General features: G+C 47.1%; 1 protein-coding gene and 1 long non-coding RNA gene across 4 annotated transcripts in view; one reads left to right on the forward strand and one right to left on the reverse strand.

Moving 5' to 3' along the window:
- Nucleotides 1-20,745, forward strand: part of VAMP2 (vesicle associated membrane protein 2) — a 28,021-nt gene extending 7,276 nt beyond the window's left edge. Inside the window, exons 1-5 of one of the 3 annotated variants that reach the window (XR_014540826.1) lie at nt 9,062-9,241; nt 14,621-14,779; nt 16,413-16,464; nt 17,961-19,854; nt 19,915-20,745. Coding sequence is in view for 2 of the 3 variants with exons in the window: in XM_083581293.1 (XP_083437419.1) it covers nt 9,077-9,241; nt 14,621-14,779; nt 16,413-16,464; nt 17,961-17,977 (393 nt within the window). In the remaining variant the exon portion in view is untranslated. Of the gene's footprint in view, nt 1-9,061; nt 9,242-14,620; nt 14,780-16,412; nt 16,465-17,960 lie in introns of those variants that run through there. The other 2 variants (XM_083581294.1, XM_083581293.1) reach the window with 2 other exon arrangements.
- On the reverse strand, nt 6,665-7,959 carry LOC310747046. Its single transcript, XR_014540870.1, has 2 exons — nt 7,534-7,959; nt 6,665-6,766 (listed from the first exon to the last, which is right to left on the reverse strand). It is a non-coding gene; the product is annotated as an uncharacterized lncRNA (long non-coding RNA).
- Nucleotides 20,746-22,103: the final 1,358 nt, after the last annotated feature.

Consider the following 22,103-nt stretch of genomic DNA (forward strand, 5'->3'; position numbering starts at 1 on the left):
GATTAAATTCAAATCCTGAATGCACAGAGTGCTCTGTCCATTTTCTGAAGTGTCTCTAATAGCTTTTTGGAAGAAGCTGGTGCTGGAGGGTGTTGATTTATCCCTTTTGGAGTGAATGCTTCTTGCATTTCCTTCCTGAGGACTGGTAACTTGAACTGTACAGTTCCTCCCTCCCCTCAACAGAGAAATTTCCATGCAGCTAGCTGAGCAGGAGGGGGGGGGAGTGAAGTCAAACTCACATGCCAACCTCGAAGGTACCTCCCTCTCTTTGAACTAGCAGGTGATAACTTTTGCAGCCTATACAGCAGTTGCTCAGATTTTGAGCTTTTATCTGGGCTGGACACCTATAACCTGCCTCAAGTGTGGTATAGTGGTTAGTGTTGGACTAGACTCTGGAGAGTCCCATGGACAGCAAGAAGATCAAACCTCTCCATTCTGAAGGAAATCAGCCCTGAGTGCTCACTGGAAGGACAGATCCTGAAGCTGAGGCTCCAAGACTTTGGCCACCTCATGAGAAGAGAAGACTCCCTGGAAAAGACCCTGATGTTGGGAAAGATGGAGGGCACAAGGAGAAGGGGACGACGGAGGACGAGATGGTGGGACAGTGTTCTCGAAGCTACCAGCATGAGTTTGACCAAACTGCGGGAGGCTGTGAAAGACAGGAGGGCCTGGCGTGCTCTGGTCCAGGGGGTCACAAAGAGTCGGACACGACTAAACAATAACAAAGGATCTGGAAGAGCAGTCTTCAAATCTCCATTCAGCCCAACCTACCCCACAGGGTTGCTGGGGAAATTAAATGAAGAAGGGGAGAACCATTCATGCACCTTGAACTCCGTGGAGGAAAAAGCAGAATGGAATTGCAATACTATTTATTTTTATTTTTTGTCTTCTGGTAGCCAGTGCTTCCCTCAAAAGTCGGAGGGGTGGTGCTCTCTTCCATCATTCATTTTCGTTCTTGGTGGGGGGTTTTTGTGCTGGTTCCAGAAATAACAAGGTGTGCTGCTCTGAGTTGGAGGTGGTTCGATGGTTACGTAGCATCTTGGTCAAAATCTCCTGCACGTAACTGATTTGCTTCCCCTTCTGTCCATGGACCACCCCGACCTCATTATCTCGAGAGATGTTGAAGCCGTTAGCTACTGCATTTATCATCAATCTTGCCTTCCTACCGGGGCTTAACGCGTTTCTTTCTTTTTTAAATGAAAACATAAGAATAACATGTGAGTGAGAGAAACAAAACGAAACTGGTTCCACGTACAGTGGTACCTCGGGTTAAGTACGTAATTCGTTCCGGAGGTCCGTTCTTAACCTGAAACTGTTCTTAACCTGAGGTACCACTTTAGCTAATGGAGCCTCCTGCTGCCGCTGCGCCGCCGGAACACAATTTCTGTTCTCATCCTGAAGCAAAGTTCTTAACCCGAGGTACTATTTCTGGGTTAGCGGAGTCTGTAACCTGAAGCATATGTAACCTGAGGTACCACTGTAAATACGATATGATACGCTACGATATCTTTATTCTCGTTGTCCCATACAGAACAATGACATTGAGAAATCTACATAAGACAGAGTCTGTAACCTGAAGCGTATGTAACCCGAGGTACCACTGTATATCTCTGTCCTCGACACGTCGGTGTTCTTAAAAATGCAACAAGGGGAAAAACAAAAGGAAGAAATTTCTTAATTGGCCTAAGAACACAAGAAGAGTTCTGCTGGATCAGGCGAATGGCCCATCTAGTCCAGCAGGACCTGAGCACAGGAACTTTCTCCCCTCCTGATATTCAGAAGCATTTATTTTCTCCAACCGTGGGGGCAAAGCGTTGTCGCTCTGCCTCGTAGCCCTTGGAGCTGTGTGTACGTGCTTAACATATAAGCCATAACATTAGCTTATTTCGCATCATTCATTCTCCTGCCAGTCATGCCCGGCTCCTTGGCAGCTTCCCCCGCAGCTGCTGAGAGTTAGCCAGCCCTGTATCCGGGCTGTAGCATTTCAGACTGTTCGGGGCTGGGGTGGGAGCATTTCACGTGACTTGCCTGCGGGGAAAGCCCCTTGCATATAGAAAAGGTAATGTGCAAGTGGAAAGGGTGCTAGTGTGAGCCTCTTCTTTCCTTTATTTATTTTATTTTAAAATTTTAATTTATTGAATTTATATACCGTCCTATACCCAGAAGTCTTTTTGAATTCTGGTGCTGGAGGAGACTCTTGAGAGTCCCATGGGCTGCAAGAAGATCAAACCTCTCCATTCTGAAGGAAATCAGCCCTGAGTGCTCACTGGAAGGACAGATCCTGAAGCTGAGGCTCCAAGACTTTGGCCACCTCCTGAGAAGAGAAGAAGATTCCCTGGAAAAGACCCTGATGTTGGGAAAGATGGAGGGCACAAGGAGAAGGGGACGACAGAGGACGAGATGGTTGGACAGTGTTCTCGAAGCTACCAGCATGAGTTTGACCAAGCTGAGGGAGGCAGTGGAAGACAGGAGTGCCTGGCGTGCTCTGGTCCAGGGGGTCACAAAGAGGCGGACACGACTAAACGACTAAACAAACAAACACCTGGAAGTCTCAGGGCAGTTTACATAAAAAGATCACAGGATATAAGATAAAAAATAAAAGCAATAACCCAGAAATACCCCTCCTAAAAAAGAGCCACATTTTAAAAGGTTATGGTATGTGCTACACCTCTATGCGCAAGGCATTTTTCTTTCTTTTTTTGAGGGAAGGAGGAGTCATTCTGCGACGTAAGAGGTCCCAGTTACATCAATCAGAACGAAGCCTTCAAGGGCGCTCTCCAGATGTTTTGCATTACAAGTCCCATCAGCCAGTGTGGCCAGTGTCTGGGGTTGATGGCAAGCACTAGTCTACGCAGTGATGGCCAAACTTGGCCCTCCAGCTGTTTGGGGACTACAACTCCCATCATCCCCAGCTAACAGGACCAGTGGTCAGGGATGATGGGAATCATAGTCCCAAAAAAGCTGGAGGGCCAAGTTTGGCCATCACTGGTCTACAGCATCTGGAGGGCGCTGAGTTGGGGAATGCAGCCTTAGAAGCTCATCTCAACTTGCTCTGTGGGTAAAGGTAAAGGGACCCCTGACCAATAGGTCCAGTCGTGGCCAACTCTGGGGTTGTGGCGCTCATCTCGCTTTATTGGCCTAGGGAGCCGGCACACAGCTTCCGGGTCATGTGGCCAGCATGACTAAGCCGCTTCTGGCGAACCAGAGCAGCACACGGAAACGCCGTTTACCTTCCCGCCAGAGCGGTACCTATTTATCTACTTGCACTTTGATGTGCTTTCGAACTGCTAGGTTGGCAGGAGCTCTGTGGGTTAGCAAACCCATAAAGACAAAGGTTTGTGGGGAACGCTGGGCCCCAGCGCACACTCTCCCAAGACCCTTTTACATAACCGTGATTTCTGGTCCTCAACATGGTCTCCAATGGCCTGAGATTTCTCTCTCTCTCTCTTTTAAAAAAAAAGGAAAGGGAGGGAAACCAAATCAGATCTGGTAACTCATTTTTGTTCTGTGTCATTCTATGTAGCTGTTGCTGGTTTTGTTTCTCTAGCCTTGTCTCCCCCCCAATGGATGATCCCAGCCCTTGCCATTGTTTCAGTGGTGTGGCGTCACTGTCTGAAAATAGAAGGCACTTGGGAATGTGTGTGTGTACGTCTGTCTGTCATTGAATTGCAGGTCCCTTTCCTCCACATTTTCCTCTTTCATTTTAATTGTTTCAAAAACGAGACTCAGTTGGTGCAAACCAAGGTTCCTGAGCCCAGACCTGGGGGAACCCCCCCAAAAAAAGCCTTTGTTTCTATGGATGCAAATCAAATCTGGAAAAGGTACCCAGAAAACATGGGTGTTTTGGAATTTGAGGTGTTCTGCCTAAGCTGAGCTGTTCTGATAAGGGCGGGGTGTATTCCATGGGAATTAGACGATTTCATTTTTCGTTTGAAAATCAGGGTCCTGTGGTCTGTAGGATTTTTGGCTGCCCGGAGCTGCTTCCTTGTGTCCTGTAAAAGCTTGATCTGACGCTGTCCAGGTCTCCCTTTCCAGGGATTAAATATAGAGTCCTTGCTTTTAATCCCCCTCTAATTATAGCCTGTTATCTTAAACCCACCAGAGTTTTTGTAGTGCAGGACCCCCCCCAATGCCCAGTAGATCCTCTTTTTTTTCTTGCAGGGGCCGGGTGCTGTTTTCTTGCTTTAAAATGGGTAGTCTTTTTGGGGGGGGGTTGAATTGCAGTTACTGTCTTTTTTTTAGATTGTTCAGTTTTTGTGGCATTTAAACAAAACTGCTGATGGGGAAGGTAGGTTTGTGCTGGGCACTTGGGAAGCTATAGGGGTTTATATTTATTTATTCACATATTATTTACATATATTTACTTATAACATAGCAAAGTGTAGTAACAGAGGCCAAATAAAACTAGAAAGAGATAGCTAGAACTAAACACAGAGGAACAAATTTCCATAATGAAACAGGACATAATAAATTAACATCACAAGGTTGCAAGTAACACAGATGGGTTTTCATTATCCTCTACCTTGTGACATGAGTGCATTATAAAAAGACTCAGATTTCTCGATAGAGACTTTGCCTTGTCGCCTGCCCTCTCTGTTTCTCTCACCAGATATGTAAGCATAACCATGTACAGGAGTACCTTGGTTCTCAAATTTAATCCATTCTGGAAGTCTGTTCCAAAACCAAAGTGTTCCAAAACCAAGGCACGCTTTCCCATAGAAAGTAATGCAAACTGGATTAATCTGTTCCAGACTTTAAAAAAACCCCTAAAACAGCAATCTAACATGAATTTTACAATCTAACAAGACCATTGATCCATAAGATGAAAGCAATAATCAATGTACTGTCATATAAAATAGATAAGACAGTATTGTAGATGATAAAAATTTTTAAAATAAATTTCTTCCCTGCACTGATGATAGTCATTGTTTGGATTGGCTTTTATCCATTTCCACAGTCACCATCAATCAATCAGTAGCTGAACTGGGTTCCACACAGTCACAAAAACAAATTAACCAAAAAAGCTTCAAAAACAAAAACACAAAATAAATAGCAAAAACAAAAGCGCCAAACTTAATCCGATCTGGAAGTCCATTTGACTTCTAAAATGTTAGAAAACCAAGGCTCAGCTTCTGATTGGTGCAGGCGCCCCAGAAACAGTAGCCGACAGCTGCATTGGATGTCCAGCTTCCAAAAAACGTTAAAAAACCGGAATACTTCCAGGTTTTTGGCATTTGAGAACCATGGTACCGTTGTATACTATTAGTTATCCATTTTCTCAAGGATGGTGTTCTGTCTCCCCTGACCCCACCCATTTTGACAAATTATCATTCTGGCAGAAGTTACGAGGTGTTGCGTTAATTCCCTGCCCTCTGTTTGTACAGTTTCTTTGACGCAAGCCAACGATGTGGGTGTTTATTTTAGTTTATTCCATTTGCATCTCATCCTTTCCTCACTCTGGAACTCAAGGTGTGTCTCCCATTTGGTCAGGTGCTTTAGCCAGGTGCCTGTGCCTGTGTGATGTCAGGACTTGCAAGCCCTGGGGCCGATTTTCAAAAACCTCTGTAGCCACGGACAGCCAAATTCCGTACCAAGAGAAGCTGAATCCCGAAGCTGCTCAAAGTGGCCATTACGGATACGGCTGGCCGTATTTGTTGGAAAAGATAGTCATGAATCTCCCCCTGAAGATCGAGAGATAAAGCCCTTTTGAGCAATTATGGGGTGGGGGTAATTTACCTTGGTTTAAGAACAGCTTAGTTGATGAACAACTTGGATTAAGAACGCTGCAAACCCGCAAGTAGGTGTTTCGGTTTGTGAACTTTGCCATGGAATAAGAACATGTTCCGCTTCCTGTTGAGCGTGTTCCATTTGTAAATTGAGTCCTCCGCTGCTATGGGAAAGCACGCCTTGGTTTAAGCACGCTTTGGTTTAAGAACGGGCTTCCGGAACAGATTAAGTTCGTAAACCAAGGTATACGATATATACAAGGTATATATCAAGTTGCCTATACAACTTGATTGTTTACAACAACAGCAGCAACAACAGCAACTTATTATTTATACCCCGCCCATCTGGCTGAGTTTCCCCAGCCACTCTGGGCGGCTCCCAATCGAGTGTTAAAAACAATACAGCACAACAAGCGTTTTTGTTTGTTTTGTTTTTAGTTTTTTCTGGGCCATCAATGTAATGACAACTGACGTAACACAATTATGTAGGAAGACGGGTTCCTAAATGTTTTGATGGCTGCTAGTTCTTTATGTCATCACTTTTGGGAACTTAAATGCAAGGCTGGTGGCATTGTTATTTTGTTTTGTTCTTTTTGCTTGTGGGGGACTGGGAATGGATGATGCAGTGAAGGTTAACAGAAACTTGTATTTATAAAAATCAGTATATAATGTGGATTACAGTATAAGCAGCAGAGTCTAAAAGCAGCACTCGGATTAAAATTAAAAACAGAAAAGCAAGTTGCAAATATTATGATTTCAGTGTCTGCATCTGCAAAAGGATGCTCTCAGTTTCTGTCTACAAGACAGATGCGTATCCGCCAGGAGGGTATCCCAGGGCTGTAGAGCCACCACGAAGAAGGCCATGCATCTTAAATATTTGTTCACCCACAATGGTTGTTTGGTAGAATGCTTTCTTTTGTTTTTAGAGGTTGACTGTCTGGTTTTGGACCCAGAACTACCTTTGAGGAGGCTTTTCCATGTGAGGGTGAAATACCTCTTTGCTCATAACCTGTGATCGGCATTTAATGGATGTTTATTACCTGAGAAGCTGAGGGAACATTCTTTCATCTTTGGTGGACGTGCCCAAAGGTTAAGGCTTACTGGGAAATGATCTATAATGAACTGAAGAAGGTATTTAAACTTACCTTTCCTAAGAAACCAGAGGCCCTCCTTTTGGGCATAGTCGGCCAATTGGTGCCAAAGAAAGACAGAACATTTTTTATGTACGCAACAACAGCAGCAAGAATACTTCTCGCTAAATATTGGAAGACACAAGATTTGCCCACCATGGAAGAATGGCAGATGCAAGTGATAGACTATATGGAGATGGCAGAAATGACCGGCAGAATTCGAGACCTGGGAGAAGAGTTGATGGAAGAGGACTGGAAAAAGTTCAAGGATTATCTACAGAAATCTAGTAAATTGTTTGAATGTTAGAATGATGTGGGATGTAAAGGTAACACGGCATTTGGGATATGGTTAAAAGAGGTATGAAAAAAAGGATCTAAAAAAGAGGGGAAATTAGAGATATAACAAATGGGAGTACACAATTATAAACGAGGTGTGAAAGAGGGTTAGAATTTGCTGAATTTGACGGAATAAAGAGGAACACAAAAAAGGGAGATGTGAGGAGGTCAGGAAAGAGGGATATAGAACCTTGAAATTTAAAAGTGGATTCTTTTTCTTTTTCTTTTTTTATTAAGTGTGTGTTTTTTGTTTTTTGTGTTGATATGTATTTGTTTGATTTTTATGTGTTGTAAAATCCTAATAAACATTTATTAAAAAAATAATAATGGATGTTTATTACCTGATCTACCTATGGCGTTTTCAGGAGCGCTCTCTCTCAAAAAAGGCATCACAAAACCTCAAGGCTTTCCACCCCCCCCCAAGCCTAATTGTGGCATGGTGTTACAGGGAGTGCTAACCCCCCCTTCACTATGACACCTCCTTCTAAAATATCCCCATGTGTTGCAGTTCAGGTGGCAAGCCTAATTATGGCTGTGTGAGGCAGGATTTGTGGTGGGCCAAATGGGAAGGCTGAATCTGACCTTTAGGCCAGTGGGTTCCAGACAAGTCCTTCATTGCACGTCTTTCTTTTATACAGTGGTACCTTAGTTCTCAAACTTAATCCGTTCCGGAAGTCCGTTCCAAAACCAAAGCGTTTCAAAACCAAGGTGCGCCTTCCCATAGAAAGTAATGCCAAATGGATTAATCCGTTCCAAATTTTTAAAAACAACCCATAAACAGGAATTTAACATGAATTTTACTATCTAACCGAGACCATTGATCCATAAAATGAAAGCAATAAACGATGTACTGCAGTCACACAATCAGTAGCTGAGCTGGGTTCCACACAGTCACGAAAACAAAACAAAAAAAGCCACAAAAAAGGCAAAATACATAGCAAAAACAGACAGACCTCGGTGTAACACTCAAAATGGAAGTGTGGCACTCAAATCGGAAGCGTAACACGCAAAATGGACCACATTCGGCTTCCAAAAAAAGTTCGCAACTGGAACACTTACTTCTGGGTTTGCCTTGTTTGGGTTCCAAGTTGTTTGGGTTCCAAGGTGTTTGAGAACCAAAGTACCACTGTACAGTGGTGCCCCGCAAGACGAACGCCTCGCAAGACGAAAATCCCGCTAGACGAAAGGGTTTTCCGTTTTCGATGCGCTTCGCAAAACCAATTTCCCTATGGGCTTCCTTCGCAAGACGAAAGCCCATAGGGAAATGTCCAGGACAGCGGGGAAGCGCAGCGCGTCTTCCCCACTGTCCTCGGACCTCCTCCGAAGGCTGGCGGTGGGGCGGAGAGACCTTCTCCCCACGCCAGCCTTCGGATGGCTGTCCTGAAGACTTGCGGTGGGAGGAGGGTTTTCCTCCCCACCGCCAACATTCAGAATGCTGTTCTGAATGTTGGCGGTGGGGAGGAAAAACCCTCCTCCCACCGCAAGCCCCGGGAACAGAGGAGAAGCGCTGCGCGCCTTCCCCTCTGTTCCCGGACCTGTCCTGAAGGCTTGCGGTGGGGAGAAAAACCCTTCTCCGCACCGCCAGCCTGGCAAGCGGTCTCCATAGGAACGCATTAATTGATTTTCAATGCATTCCTATGGGAAACCGTGCTTCGCAAGACGAAAAACTCGCAAGAAGAAAAAACTTGCGGAACGAATTAATTTCGTCTTGCGAGGCACCACTGTATATATTTTTGGCTTGAATCTATTAATTACATTTCTCTTTTCTTTGAGGACAGTTGCCTTTCTGTGTCTTCCATGTTTTGTTTTTATGGTGTAAGCTGTCCTTACGAAGACAGCTGGGACCTATAGCTTTTTAATGTGAGATGAAGTCGGGGCGGGCAGATGATGATGATGATCACCATTTTCGCTTTCTCTCTTGCCCGCAGGTCGGCTCCCGCTGCCGCCGCGCCCCCCGCTGCCGGAGGAGAGGGAGGTGGCCCTCCTCCCCCACCCCCCAACCTCACCAGCAACAGAAGGCTGCAGCAAACTCAGGCTCAAGTCGATGAGGTCAGTCGCGTGGGCAAGGATGAGTGTGGGGCTGGGCACTTTGGGGGAGAGTAGCCGCCTTCTCCTTGCCACCTCTGTTGGATTGGGGAGGGAGGGGGGTTGCAAGATGACTCTTCCCACATAAGTGCTTAGGATGGGAGGAGTAAAAAGGTTAAGGGACCCCTGACCATTAGGTCCAGTCGCAGACGACTCTGGGGTTGCGGCGCTCATCTCGCTTTACTGGCCGAGGGAGCCGGCATACAGCTTCTGGGTCATGTGGCCAGCAGGACTAAGCCGCTTCTGGCGAACCAGAGCAGCGCACAGAAACGCCGTTTACCTTCCCGCCGGAGTGGTACCTATTGATCTACTTGCACTTTGACGTGCTTTCGAACTGCTAGGTTGGCAGGAGCAGGGACCGAGCAATAGGAGCTCACTCCGTCGCGGGATTCGAACCGCCAACCTTCTGATCGGCAAGTCCTAGGCTCTGTGGTTTAACCCACAGCTCCTGGTGGGAGGAGAGCATGGAATAAAAGTCCATACCTACATACAGCACAAACACACAGGCTGTAGCTCAGTGATAAAGCCTTTGCTTTGCACGCAGAAACTCCCCGGTTCAGCATCTGATGGATTTTCCAGTAGGACGGGGAGAGATTTCTGCCCCAAACCCCAGAAAACCTCTGGTAGTCATTGTAGACCACTTTTTTCTCTGGGCCACACTTTCAGAATAAAAAAATGGCCACACCCGTTTTTTAATTGATAAGAAAATACTGCCACTGCTGCAGCTACTACTACTCATTTTATGACTTCTATCCCATCCACCTGATTTGCTTTCCCCAGGCATTCTGGGCGGCTTGCAGCAGTGAAACACTAGACATTGAAAGGATACAGGACTGCTTTCAGATGTCATTGGAAAGCCAGATAGTTGTTTATCTCCTTGACATCTGGTGGGAGGGCATTCCACAGGGCGGGTGCCACCACCGAGAAGGCCCTCTGCTTGGTTCCCTGTAGCTTTACTTCTCGCAGTGAGGGAACCACCAGAAAACCCTTTGGAGCTGGACCTCAGTGTCCAGGCTGAACAATGCGGGTGGAGAGTATACTGGGTCAAGGCCGTTTAGGGCTTTAAAGGTCAGCACCAACACTTTGAATTGTGCCCGGAAACGTACTCAGAAAATACATTGGAAAACAAAAAAGAAACAATTCCCAGCAGTGCTTGATTTATAACATAGAATGCAACTACTTTGTGATATGATCAAGGGACAAGTATAAAGCAATGCAGCCACCGCCTGAACCCGTAACACCCCAGGTCATGCGTAGGCAAACTAGGGGCCAGATCCGGTCCAATTGCCTTCTAAATCTGGCCTGTGGACGGTCCAGGAATCAGCGTGTTTTTACACGAGTAGATTGTGTCCTTTTATTTAAAATGCACCTCTGGAAAGTTGGAAAGACCTCTTCATCCAGGGATTAACTGACATCTGGGACATGGGTTGGGGCCTGGAGGAGCTTGAAGCTGTGGGGGCCTATGGACTTGGAGGAATTCTGAAATACGTCCTGAAATACCCTATGGACCTTAGTTTCAAGTATGGAAATTTGGCTGAGCTGTTCAGAAGGAACAAAAGTTCTGTTTGGTTGGAGTTTTCCTGAGATTTGCTCCTGAGCATCAAAGAATATGAAGAAGATCCGCAGAAGGGACTTGGAAAAGAATTAAGAGCCTCGGACATAAGATCTCCAGGTTGATGGAATATATGGATTTGACGGAAAGGACTGGCAGAATCCCAAACCAGGGAGAGGAGAGGGTGGAGGAAGATTGGGAAGCTAAAGCTTATATTTAGAAATTTTGCAAAATTAATGACTGTTAGAAAAATCGTGGAATGTTATTATATGGATTTAGTAGAAATGTTAGAAGAACTTAAGAATAGATAAGTAATTTAGTCTTAAAGGGAAATAAGGTTAAAAAATATGTTATTTACAAGACGATAAAAAACAGAGAAAGATGGAAAGGATTTGCTGAAATAATTAGAAGAATGGGAATACAAAAAGGGAGATGTGAGGAAGTCGAGGAAGCAAGGAAATGAAGGATAGAATATGGAAAAGGAGAGATGTATTTTAAACTGTTTTGTTTAGATTTATTTATGTGTTTAGCTTAATGGGATTGGGTTGGGGTTTATATTATTTGTATACTGTATTGTATTGTGGTGTTTTTTCACTTTTTTGTTTTCATTTGTCTTTAAATTTTCTCTTTTCTTTTTCTGTAATCTTTAAAAGCAATAAATATTATTTTTTTAAAAAAATAAAAAATGAAATAAAATGCACCTCTGGGTTATTTGTGGGGCCTGCCTGGTGTTTTTACATGAGTAGAATGTGTCCTTTTATTTAAAATGCACCTCTGGATTATTTGTGGGGCATAGGAATTCTTTCATTTCCCCCCCAATATAATCTGGCCCCCCACAAAGTCTGAGGGACAGTGGACCGGCCCCCTGCTGAAAAAGTTTGCTGACCCCTGCACCTAGGTCAATCACTGAGGTCATCCGAATGGGCTGCTGTTAAGATGTTCCCCATATTTCAGAGGCCTAGTCAGCCTTGACAAGAATTTGGCGAGTTAGTGCCAGTGGTCTTATGCCGTGCAACACACTCCTGGCAGAGATTCAGCAGGCATGCTCAGTTTTGTTTGTTTCTTCACTCAAATTTATATACCGCTCAATTTTATTTTATTTTAATTGCTTAAAGTCATTTAAACCTCAAAGTGGTTCAACAGAAATAAAGCGACTTTTGACTTTCTTTTGAATGACTTGTTCATGCTGAGAGGCGCTGTGGTGTAGCGTTTTGCGTGTTGGACCTTGAAGACCCGGGTTCGAATTCCCACTTGGCCATGAGACTTACTGGGTGACCTTTGGGCAGTCCTAGTCTCTGGGCCTAACCCCACCTCACAGGGTTGTTGTGGCGATTGAGGAGGGGGAGAATCATGTACGCCACCAAAAAGAAAAAGGGTGGGACATAATTCAGTTGATAAACAATAACTAAATAACGCTGACAGGCTTTTGCAGTACTTCAGTTTTTATTTTGATCAGCCATTCTCCTTAACGATTATCTGCATTTTTGTTTTTTTTAATTGCATCTTACCGTTTTAGCATTATACGCCATAGTGCTATTTCATGGTATGGTGGTACAGAAATATTTCTGTAAATAAAATACAACCCTGTGTTGCAAATTTTGGCTGTGCTCATCAGCCAGGCCTTATTAGCAGCCGACGGCAGTCTCCTCTCTCACCCCCTCTGGAAACTTGTGAGAGTAGGTGTCTCACTTTTCATGCGCTTTAGAGATACCATTCGCGCCTCTTTCTCCTGTTGAGAATATTTAAAATATTTCCACCCTGGCTTTCCCGATATTTGTACTCAAGGCTGCCTACAACAGGAGAGTAAGAAACAGTCGTGAGACTTAAGACAAATCAGCAGTGGCCTCAGCCAGCAGCAGAATTCTGCAAAAAGTTGTGGTGTCGCTTCAGCAAAAGCCCAGGCGAATAATTCTGTTTATCCAAAGCAATTTTCACCCCACTCTGAAGCAGAAGAGGCTCCCAAGCAGCTTATAAAGTTCAGTAAAAGTGCAGCTGCTTCTCTACCCTCAGAAAGAAAATGTGATGGGGAGGGAAGAGGAAAAAAGCAGGTTCTTACAAGCAGGGGTCAGGAACCTGCAACTCTCCAGATGATGCTGGTTTGGTTTGCAACTCCTCTCCTCCCTGCCCTTGTTGATGGGAGTCGGAGTCTGACAAATGGAGGGTTTTAGATTCATGTAACATTTCCTTGGAACGCGGGTGGCGCTGTGGGTTAAACCACAGAGCCTAGGGCTTGCCGATCAGAAGGTTGGCAGTTCGAATCCCCGCAACGGGGTGAGCTCCCGTTGCTCGGACCCTGCTCCTGCCAACCTAGCAGTTCGAAAGCACAAAGTGCAAGTAGATAAATAGGTACCACTCCAGCGGGAAGGTAAACGGCGTTTCCGTGCACTGCTCTGGTTCGCCAGAAGCGGCTTAGTCATGCTGGCCACATGACCTGGAAGCTGTACACCGGCTTCCTTGGCCAATAAAGCGAGATGAGCGCTGCAACCTCAGAGTCGGCCACGACTGGACCTAATGGTCAGGGGTCCCTTTACCTTTACTAACATTTCCTTGCAGTGGTGAGCTGGGAAAGACTTCAGATAGCCCGATGGCATGGCTGCCACAAGGTGAGAGTTGAGGGGGGATCCAGAGACAGCCCACAGCTTCGTCTTGCATCTATTTTCTCTCTCCCTCTCTCGGCTTTTCAGCCCATGTGCTTGTGTGAGAGATCTTGGGGTGGGGCAGATTGGACTGGCCTATTCTCTGTCCCCTTACAGAGTTCCCTGTGATCGACAGAAGCTTGTGGGCCTCTTGTCTTTACAGTGGTCTCCAGGAGGAAGTGTGAAGCTGCACTGGCAGCTGTGTGGCGTAATCAGTGCCGGATTTATGTATAAGCTAAACAAGCTACAGCTTAGGGCCCCACTCTCTTGGCCCTTTTTCTCTTTGACATCTGGTGGGAGGGCGTTCCACAGGGCGGGTGCCACTACTGAGAAGGCCCTCTGCCTGGTTCCCTGTAACTTGGCTTCCCTGTAACTTTGCCCCCCCCCCCAAAAAAAAAAAATTTAAAGGTTTTTTTTTTTTAACCATATAGCATATATAGGTGAAGCGTCTCCACCTCCATCGTTCTGCCCGGACACTGAGGCCCAGCGCCGAGGGCCTTCTGGTGGTTCCCTCCCTGTGAGAAGCCAAGCTACAGGGAACCAGGCAGAGGGCCTTCTCGGTAGTGGCACCCGCCCTGTGGAACGCCCTCCCACCAGATGTCAAAGAGAAAAAACTACCAAACTTTTAGAAGACATCTGAAGGCAGCCCTGTTTAGGGAAGCTTTTAATGTTTAATAGGTTATTGTATTTTAGTGTTCTGTTGGAAGCCGCCCAGAGTGGCTGGGGGGACCCAGCCAGATGGGCGGGGTATAAATAAATTATTATTATTATTATTATTATTATTATTATTATTATTATTCAACACAAAAAACAGCAACAATTTGTTGTTGACAAAGGACAGCTGGACGTATAAAGGGCCCCATTACCTTCAGTAGCTTAGGGCCTTATCAAACTTAAATCCGGCCCTGGGCGTAATGGTTAAGAGTGCAATTTGGGAGAGAGGAAGGTTTGCACCCCCAGTCGGCCATGAAGTGGCCTCACCCAGGGAGAGGGGACCCTGGGCCAGTCACAACATCGCAGGGTCGTTGTGAGGAGGAGAACTACGTGCTGAACCTTGCACATCTTGGAGGGGAAAGCGGCATATAAATCCAAATAAATGAATACTAATAATAATAGCCGCCCTTTCTCCTGCTTCTCTTCGTTTTCCTGCTCCAGGTCGTGGACATCATGCGAGTGAATGTGGACAAGGTTCTCGAGAGGGATCAGAAGCTCTCGGAGCTGGACGACCGTGCCGACGCTCTGCAGGCGGGGGCCTCCCAGTTCGAAACCAGTGCAGCCAAGCTCAAGCGCAAGTACTGGTGGAAGAATCTAAAGGTAACCTGAAAAGAGCAGCAGGCACACGAGGCGCCCTTTGAATGCGGTGCTAAAAGCCCCTCCTTGCATTGCCGAAATGGCCGTGCTGGTCTTAACTGGGAATGAGAAGGCTGAGCCCCCAAGAATCCGTGTTTCAGTCTTCAGACTTGTAAAACTTAAGAGTAAAGCGCTGGCCCTCTGAGCACCGTATTTTTCGCTCTATAAGATGCACCTTTTCCCTCCTAAAAAGTAAGGGGAAATGTGTGTGCGTCTTATGGAGCGAATGCAGGCTGCGCAGCTATCCCAGAAGCCAGAACATCAAGAGGGATCATTGCTTTCGCTGCGCAGCGATCCCTCTTGCTGTTCTGGCTTCTGGGATTCAAAAAAATTTTTTTTCTTGTTTTCCTCCTCCAAAAACTAGGTGCGTCTTGTGGTCTGGTGCATCTTATAGAGCGAAAAATACGGTATATGTGCAGATTCCCCCTGGGTGAATCTTCTAAACTGGAGAAAGGGAAGTGAGCGGTGCAGTGTGTCGCTTCCGAGTGGGCTAAGCTGCAGGATCTGTCCCCGGAAGGGCTTTCTCCTGTTCACTCACTTGATTCATTCGTTCGTTTTATTTGTATGCTGCTTTTCCACAAAAAAATTCGTGCTCAAAGCGGCCGACGACAAAGAAAACAGGGAGGCATTTGGAAAACCCAACAGTGCAAAAGCAATTTTCATGATAGATAACATAGCGCAGCAAGACGATAGAAATTACGGTAACGTACAATATACTGTATTTTTCGCTCTATAGGATGCACCAGACCATAGGAGGGGGAGAACAGGGAAAAAAAATTCTCCCCCTCTCTGCTCAGCGCCCCTTCAGCGAAGCAGCAGGAGAAACAGAGCCCCTTCCATTTCTCCTCCCGCTTCGCTGAAGTGGTGCTATGCAGAGAGGGAAAGCTGTGCAACGCCTCTCCAGCGAAGCGAAGCCTGGAGAGCAAGAGGGATTGGTGTGCACCGACCCCTCTCACTCTCCAGGCTTCAGGCGGCTATCCGCAAGCCTTTGTAGCGCAGCGGGAACTCCTGCTGCGCTCTGAAGGCTTGCGTATAGCTGCCTGAAGCCCCCGGAGCGCAGCCTTTGAAGCCTCCGCAGGGCAGCGGGGTGCCTTCACCCCGCTGCCCTGCGGAGGCTTTGCGCAGCCACCCCCAAGCTAGAACAGCGAGACGGAACGCTGCTCAGCGCTCCGTCTCCCTGTTCTGGCTTTGGGCTTAGCCGCGCAGCCTGCATTCGCTCTATAGGACGCACACACACTTCCCCTTAATTTTTAGAGGGGGAAAAGTGCGTCCTATAGAGCGAAAAATACAGTGTATATATACAGTATACGTCAACATTTCAGTACCGTAAATACAAGAAGATCACATAAACAACAGCCATCATACAACAGCAAAAATAAGAAGGGAGCTTGACAGTTTTCCCATGGTCCTAGAAAACGCCCCCCTCACAATATTGCTCTGGGTCCTTCTCCTGCAGCAACTTGCAAGGCCCCCACAGGCAGGGAGTGGGGTTCAGCGGCTCCCGCCCTTGCTTGTTCCCAGAGACCAGTTGCATCTCCTGGCACCTTTTCCCAGCTCATGCTCTCGCTTCCCCCTCCCTCTTCTCTCCCAATTGCAGATGATGATAATCCTGGGGGTGATATGCACCATTATCTTGATCGTTATCATCGGTGAGTTTCCCCTTCTCGTAGCGAAGGCCATATTTTTGGGGTGGGACGGGTTGTGTGTCTTTACAGTCAGTTGGGCTCGTTCTGGGTCCGGGTCCCCACCTCTGGCGGACAGGATTGCACAGCCACAGGAGGAAAAGTTTCTGTTTTTTATAAAGCATTGCTGCTTTTGAGAAAAGGCTCAGGGCTGCCAGTCTGTTCTCTACAGAGCAAACCCTTCCACCAGAGCGAGGCTTGTGCCTGTTTGCCCCATGCCAGCATTCAGTGCTGGAGCAAGTAAAGCAGTCAGAAGAGAAAAGAGCATGTGCAGAGTTCAGCTCCCCCGTGAGAGGCAAGTGCTGAGGGAGTTTGGTTTTCAGGCAAACTATTGACTCCAGTCATTTTCTTTAAGGCAACGCTTTGCCTTTCTTCGTGGCCCCTGAATTGTAAGGGCGTCTCGTTTGCCGCCACGTGGGTGGCTCATAAATCTGGATGCGACCGTGTTAATAATAATAATAATAATTTATTATTTATACCCCACCCATGTGGCTGGGTTTCCCCAGCCACTCTGGGCGGCTTCCAACCAAATATGAAAATCAATACAGCATCAAACATTGAAAAACTTCCCTAAACAGAGCCGCCTTCAGTTGTCTTTTGAAAGTAAAATAGTTGCTTATTGCCTTGGCATCTGCTGGGATCTCTAGAAGGGCTCTGGAGTGGTGTGGATATTGGTTAGGGCCTGGTCTTTAGGCGTGAGGTCCCTATCCTGCTGGAAGGCTTCTCAGAGGAACTAGGTTGGCTGTTGCAGGAATCCTAAGAACCTGTCCGGTCGGGCCTTTGCTCTGATGCCAGTGTGGTGTAGTGGTTAAGAGCGGTAGTCTCGTAATCTGGGGAACCGGGTTCGCGTCTCCGCTCCTCCACATGCAGCTGCTGGGTGACCTTGGGCCAGTCACACTTCTCTGAAGTCTCTCAGCCCCACTCACCTCACAGAGTGTTTGTTGTGGATGAGGAAGGGAAAGGAGATTGTTAGCCGCTTTGAGACTCCTTCGGGTAGTGATAAAGCAGGATATCAAATCCAAACTCTGATGCAGCAAGGCACCTCTTTAGCTGGTACGGTCAAGACAGCGACATACCTTACAGGGTGGTTGTGAAAAGAGCTGCAACAAGGAGTTGCATGTTGGTGCTCTCTTTGAAAGGGTTACACAAATGTCGGCAGGGGATGGGGAGAGGTGAGGAGACTTGAATGGCGGTGAGAACTAGGCTTGGCCATTCTGGCTTCTTCCTCTAGTCAAGGACCACTTTTGAAAGGCGATAGCATCCATCCCTCTGTGTGTGTGTGTTCTGGGAGGTGGGTTACCTTAGCAACCGCATCCTGGCTGCCTGGACCAACTTTGCTGCACAGATTTTTTATTTTTTGGATAACAGCTGAGTTGGAGTGATATAGTTTGGGGGCGGCAGAATCTCGTGAGGTTATTAACAGTCCTTTCTCCCCTTACCCTCTCCCCTTCCTCCTTTTACAGTTTACTTCAGCACTTAATGGAATTTATGGAGCCATTTCTCATCCAGGAGCAACGGCCGGGAGCAGCGTGAGGGGCAAAGCATCCCCCTCCTCTAGATCTCAGCCATATCTTCCAGCCGCCCTCCCCCCCCCCGCCTGCCCTCCCTCCATACGCCCCTTACACCCTCCCGAACCCCCTCCTCCCCTCCGGTGTGTATGTGTGGGTGTGCATTGCGTGTGGGTGTCTTGTAAATAGCCTGATTTGTTATTTATACATATATATATATATATAATATAATATATTTTGTCTGTTTGTAGATTTATTACTAGACTTTCCATGTGTCATGGAATCTTTCCCCCCTTCCTCTTCTCCTGCCAACCCCCGACTTCTCTCTTTCTCTCTCTCTCTGACAGTGTTTTTTCAGTGTCTTGGTTTTTAACTAAAATCTTCAAGGACCAATAACTCCCCGTGATCCTTAACCCTTCTCCCGACTTAGCTGGGCTCAGAAACTCCTAAGGCACTCTGCCCACCGCACTTCCTCCCCATGCAAAAAATAAAATATGTCATTCAGATACTAACGTTGGAACAGTCTTGGGTTGTGGATTTTCCCGCCCAGCCTGCAATCTTTTACAGCCCAAGACCCTTCGCCTCTTGAAACCGCTGTAACATTGGACTAGATTGCGGTGTGTTAGGGTGTCGGGAATTTCTTTGCCTGCTCTCTTTTGATCCCAGCCCCTTCCGTGGCGGGGAAGAACCTCTACCCTTCGTGATCTTCTGTAACATTCCTGGAGTTGTGCTGTGTGCTGTGTCTTCGAAGTAACCAACACTATACCTTATAATCCACCCCCCTCCCGCCCGGTGCAGGGAACAGCTCTGTTTTGGGAATCCTGCAACAGCCCTCTCCTCGCCTCCTCCCGCCACTTACGGGAGAGGCGGACGATTTTCCTGCCATAGATGTCCTAAATGAAAACTGCCTCTCTCTTTTTTTGATAATAATAATAATAAAAATACGAGTATACAAGGTAATATAACGTGTACATTCCAGACCTGCCCGGTAAAGGGGCCGAGGTTATCTAAACAGGGGAAGCAGGATAGCTGCCCACACCCCAAAATATGACTCCCCAGTCCTCCTCTTCTTGCAATCACTGCCTATTTGCCGGGAATTGGGGTATCTTCATTCGTGTCTGGGTAACAAGCAAGCTAGGGCTTTGCCTTTGGTTCCTTTCAGAAGTGTGTTTGTGTGTTGTGTTGAAAGCACAGATAACTAGCAGATTCGACGTCAAGTGATACGGGGATTGGGGGGAGCGTTGCTGTTTAATAATCCTCGGAGCAAGAAAATATCTTTTCCCCCCCATGCTTGGGAAATTCTATTTGGGCCAGTTTTGCGCTATAGCAAAATAGTTTTTCTGTGTCTACTCTCTCAACTTCTGAATGGAACTACTAGCAAGGGAGGGGTGTGTGTTGTGTGTATTTGTGTGTGTGTGTGTGTGTGTGTGTGTGTGTGTGTGGATGGAGAGACTTGAGTAGGGAGGAGGCTGGCTTGAATACAGGCTGTTTTTTGTGGGGGGTGGGGAGGGAAACGCCTCCTCTCTGCCCCCACTTCCCCATCCTCACCCAAGATCAGCCAGTTTCGCTTTGCAAATGTCGTAATTTGAACTCCCCCCCCCCCCCCGAATTCCTGTTTAGCACAAACTGCCATATTTCTTGGCCTGTTTATAATGTCGGCGATGTGTGACTCTCTCTTTTTTTATTTTATTTTTGGTACATCTTCCCCCTCCCCTCTCCTCTTCCCCCCTCCTCTTTCTCCCAAGTAGAGTGGGGGGGGGCAAATGTTTAAAAAGATTATCCCTTATCCACTTCTGTGTTCCGGATCGCTCTCTTGAGGCCAAGGAATTTCAAGAGGGAACTAGGAGAGGTTCTGGATCGCGCGCTCTCTCTCTCGAGGCCAAGGAATTTCAAGAGGGAACTAAGAGAGGAGCCGGCGTTTCGCAGAATCACCATCGCAGCTTGGCGAGTCGGGTGCCCCCTGCCAATTTGGAGGGAAAACTTGGCAAGGGGCGTCTTGCTAGCGAGAACGAGATGTTGGGGCAGAACTTGCACCACGTGTGTGGGGAGAAGGCTTAGAAGCTTGATTAACATCCTAGCTCCCGACAACGGAGGGAAACTAAGGGAGCTAGGAGGTTAGATGACTGGCGCCTTCTCCCCTGTCGGAATAAGTTGCTGGCAATTCTCTTAGGGGATGCTCGGATATTGTGAACTGCTGGGGAAGAGGGAGAGCCCAAGGTCGTGGGGAGGGGGGGCGCTATCACTTGGAGGAGGGGGAAGCTTTTGAGGTTGCTCTTTGAACAACAGACAGCAGCAGAGGTCCTGGACACATCTGTCTTCCATATATTCTGTGGAAAAGGGTGTGTTTCTTTAGGGTACGATTTGCAGGCTGCGTGGAGATGGAGAGAGAAGGGGCTGCAATTCTCCAGCTGGACAGCAGGTGTCACTGCTGCTCTCCAGCTCCCTGGATGCAGCCCTTTTAGTTGGAGAAAACTTCTGGTGGGGAAAGGGGACAATTTAAAGGTAGAAAGGGGTATTTTCAGGGGTAGGGTAGATCAGGGCACAAGGGGGGGGAGGAAAGGTCCTTTGCTTTGCTGCCCTCTCCCCCTCCTCTTCCCTCTTCCTCAGCAGGCCTGGGTTATGCGGGAAAGGGGTTGGACTCGTTACAGACATGACCGGGAATGACTATGCTGTGAAAAATACCTGAAATTTGGAAGGGGAAAGAAAATAGTACAATAAATGTCCTGTGGAGAACGCCCAATTATTATTCTTTGTCTTGCTTGTCTTGTCTTGAAAAAGGGCTGGCCTCTGCACTCGCTGGGGCAGAGGAAGGAATCTCATAACTTGGCTGAAAGAAAATCAGTAAGAAGTAACCGCACATTAGAAAACAGAAATATAACGCAATCCTTTCCGTGCTTTTCAAGAGCATGAAAATGGCGTGTAAATGTGTGTCAACCTTTGCTCGTCCAGTTAGCAGGGCCGTCTGGAGACATTTTGGCACTGGGTGCAAATCTCAATAGGCCTATCTCCCCCCCCCCCACCAGGGAAGAAGGGCTAAGTCAAGATTTACAGCGGCGAGCGATGGTTTGCATGGGAATCAAAGTCTGTTGTGTGGGAGAAGGGGGCCCTCTGTGCAGAGCCCAGGATATCCTAGAGGTCAACCCTCACCATTTGCTCTCTAGGGGTGGAAGGAAAACAGCAGCAGTCCCTCCTATTCACTGCTATCATGGCAGCAGCCATGGGCAATGCATTCCTTGAAAGCCAATCTGCTGCCCTTGTGGATCCTGCCGCCCGAGGCAGTTTCCTTACCTTGCCTCATGGGTGGGCTGGCGACATAGCATCAAGCTGTTGGAAGTCTAAAGGTTTCGTATCCAGCTGTTGCCCCTTTGTTGTGTGCAAAGACTTTGGATATATTTGAGGGGTGTGGGGTTTTTTTGTTTTGTTATGTTTTATTTTTAAGAAAAGGTTACTTCTATGTACTCTATTAAGGTAAAGGGACCCCTGACCGTTAGGTCCAGTCGTGGCCGACTCTGGGGTTGCAGCGCTCATCTCGCTTTATTGGCCAAGGAAGCCGGTGTACAGCTTCCAGGTCATGTGGCCAGCATGACTAAGCCGCTTCTGGCGAACCAGAGTAGCGCATGGAAACGCCGTTTACCTTCCCGCTGGAGTGGTACCTATTTATCTACTTGCACTTTGACGTGCTTTCGAACTGCTAGGTTGGCAGGAGCAGGGACCGAGCAACGGGAGCTCACCCCGTCGCGGGGATTCGAACCGCCGACTTTCTGATCGGCAAGTCCTAGGCTCTGTGGTTTAACCCACAGCGCCGCCCGCGTCCCTTGTGTATTCCAGTAGGAACCAGCAAAAACCACCCTCTTTTTTTTCTGTTAGTGGACGGCCCTGATGAAGCAGCAGCAATTGGATTCCACCCTATGGCAAGTTTTTGATTTTGCCTACTGTAAAATACGGGAGAAGGGGAATACAGTTTGAAACAGGAATCTAGTAAACAAAAGGACGTTTTGTTAAATGATTTGGGCTTGGCAATGAGACTCTGCCGCCAGGCTAATCCAGGAGCAGGAGAAAGAATACAAAAACCCACCCTCCAACATGAGGGTTTATACC

This window comes from Podarcis filfolensis, assembly GCF_964270895.1.
Source record: "Podarcis filfolensis genome assembly, chromosome: 13".
In the NCBI taxonomy this organism is placed as follows: Eukaryota; Metazoa; Chordata; class Lepidosauria; order Squamata; family Lacertidae; genus Podarcis; species Podarcis filfolensis.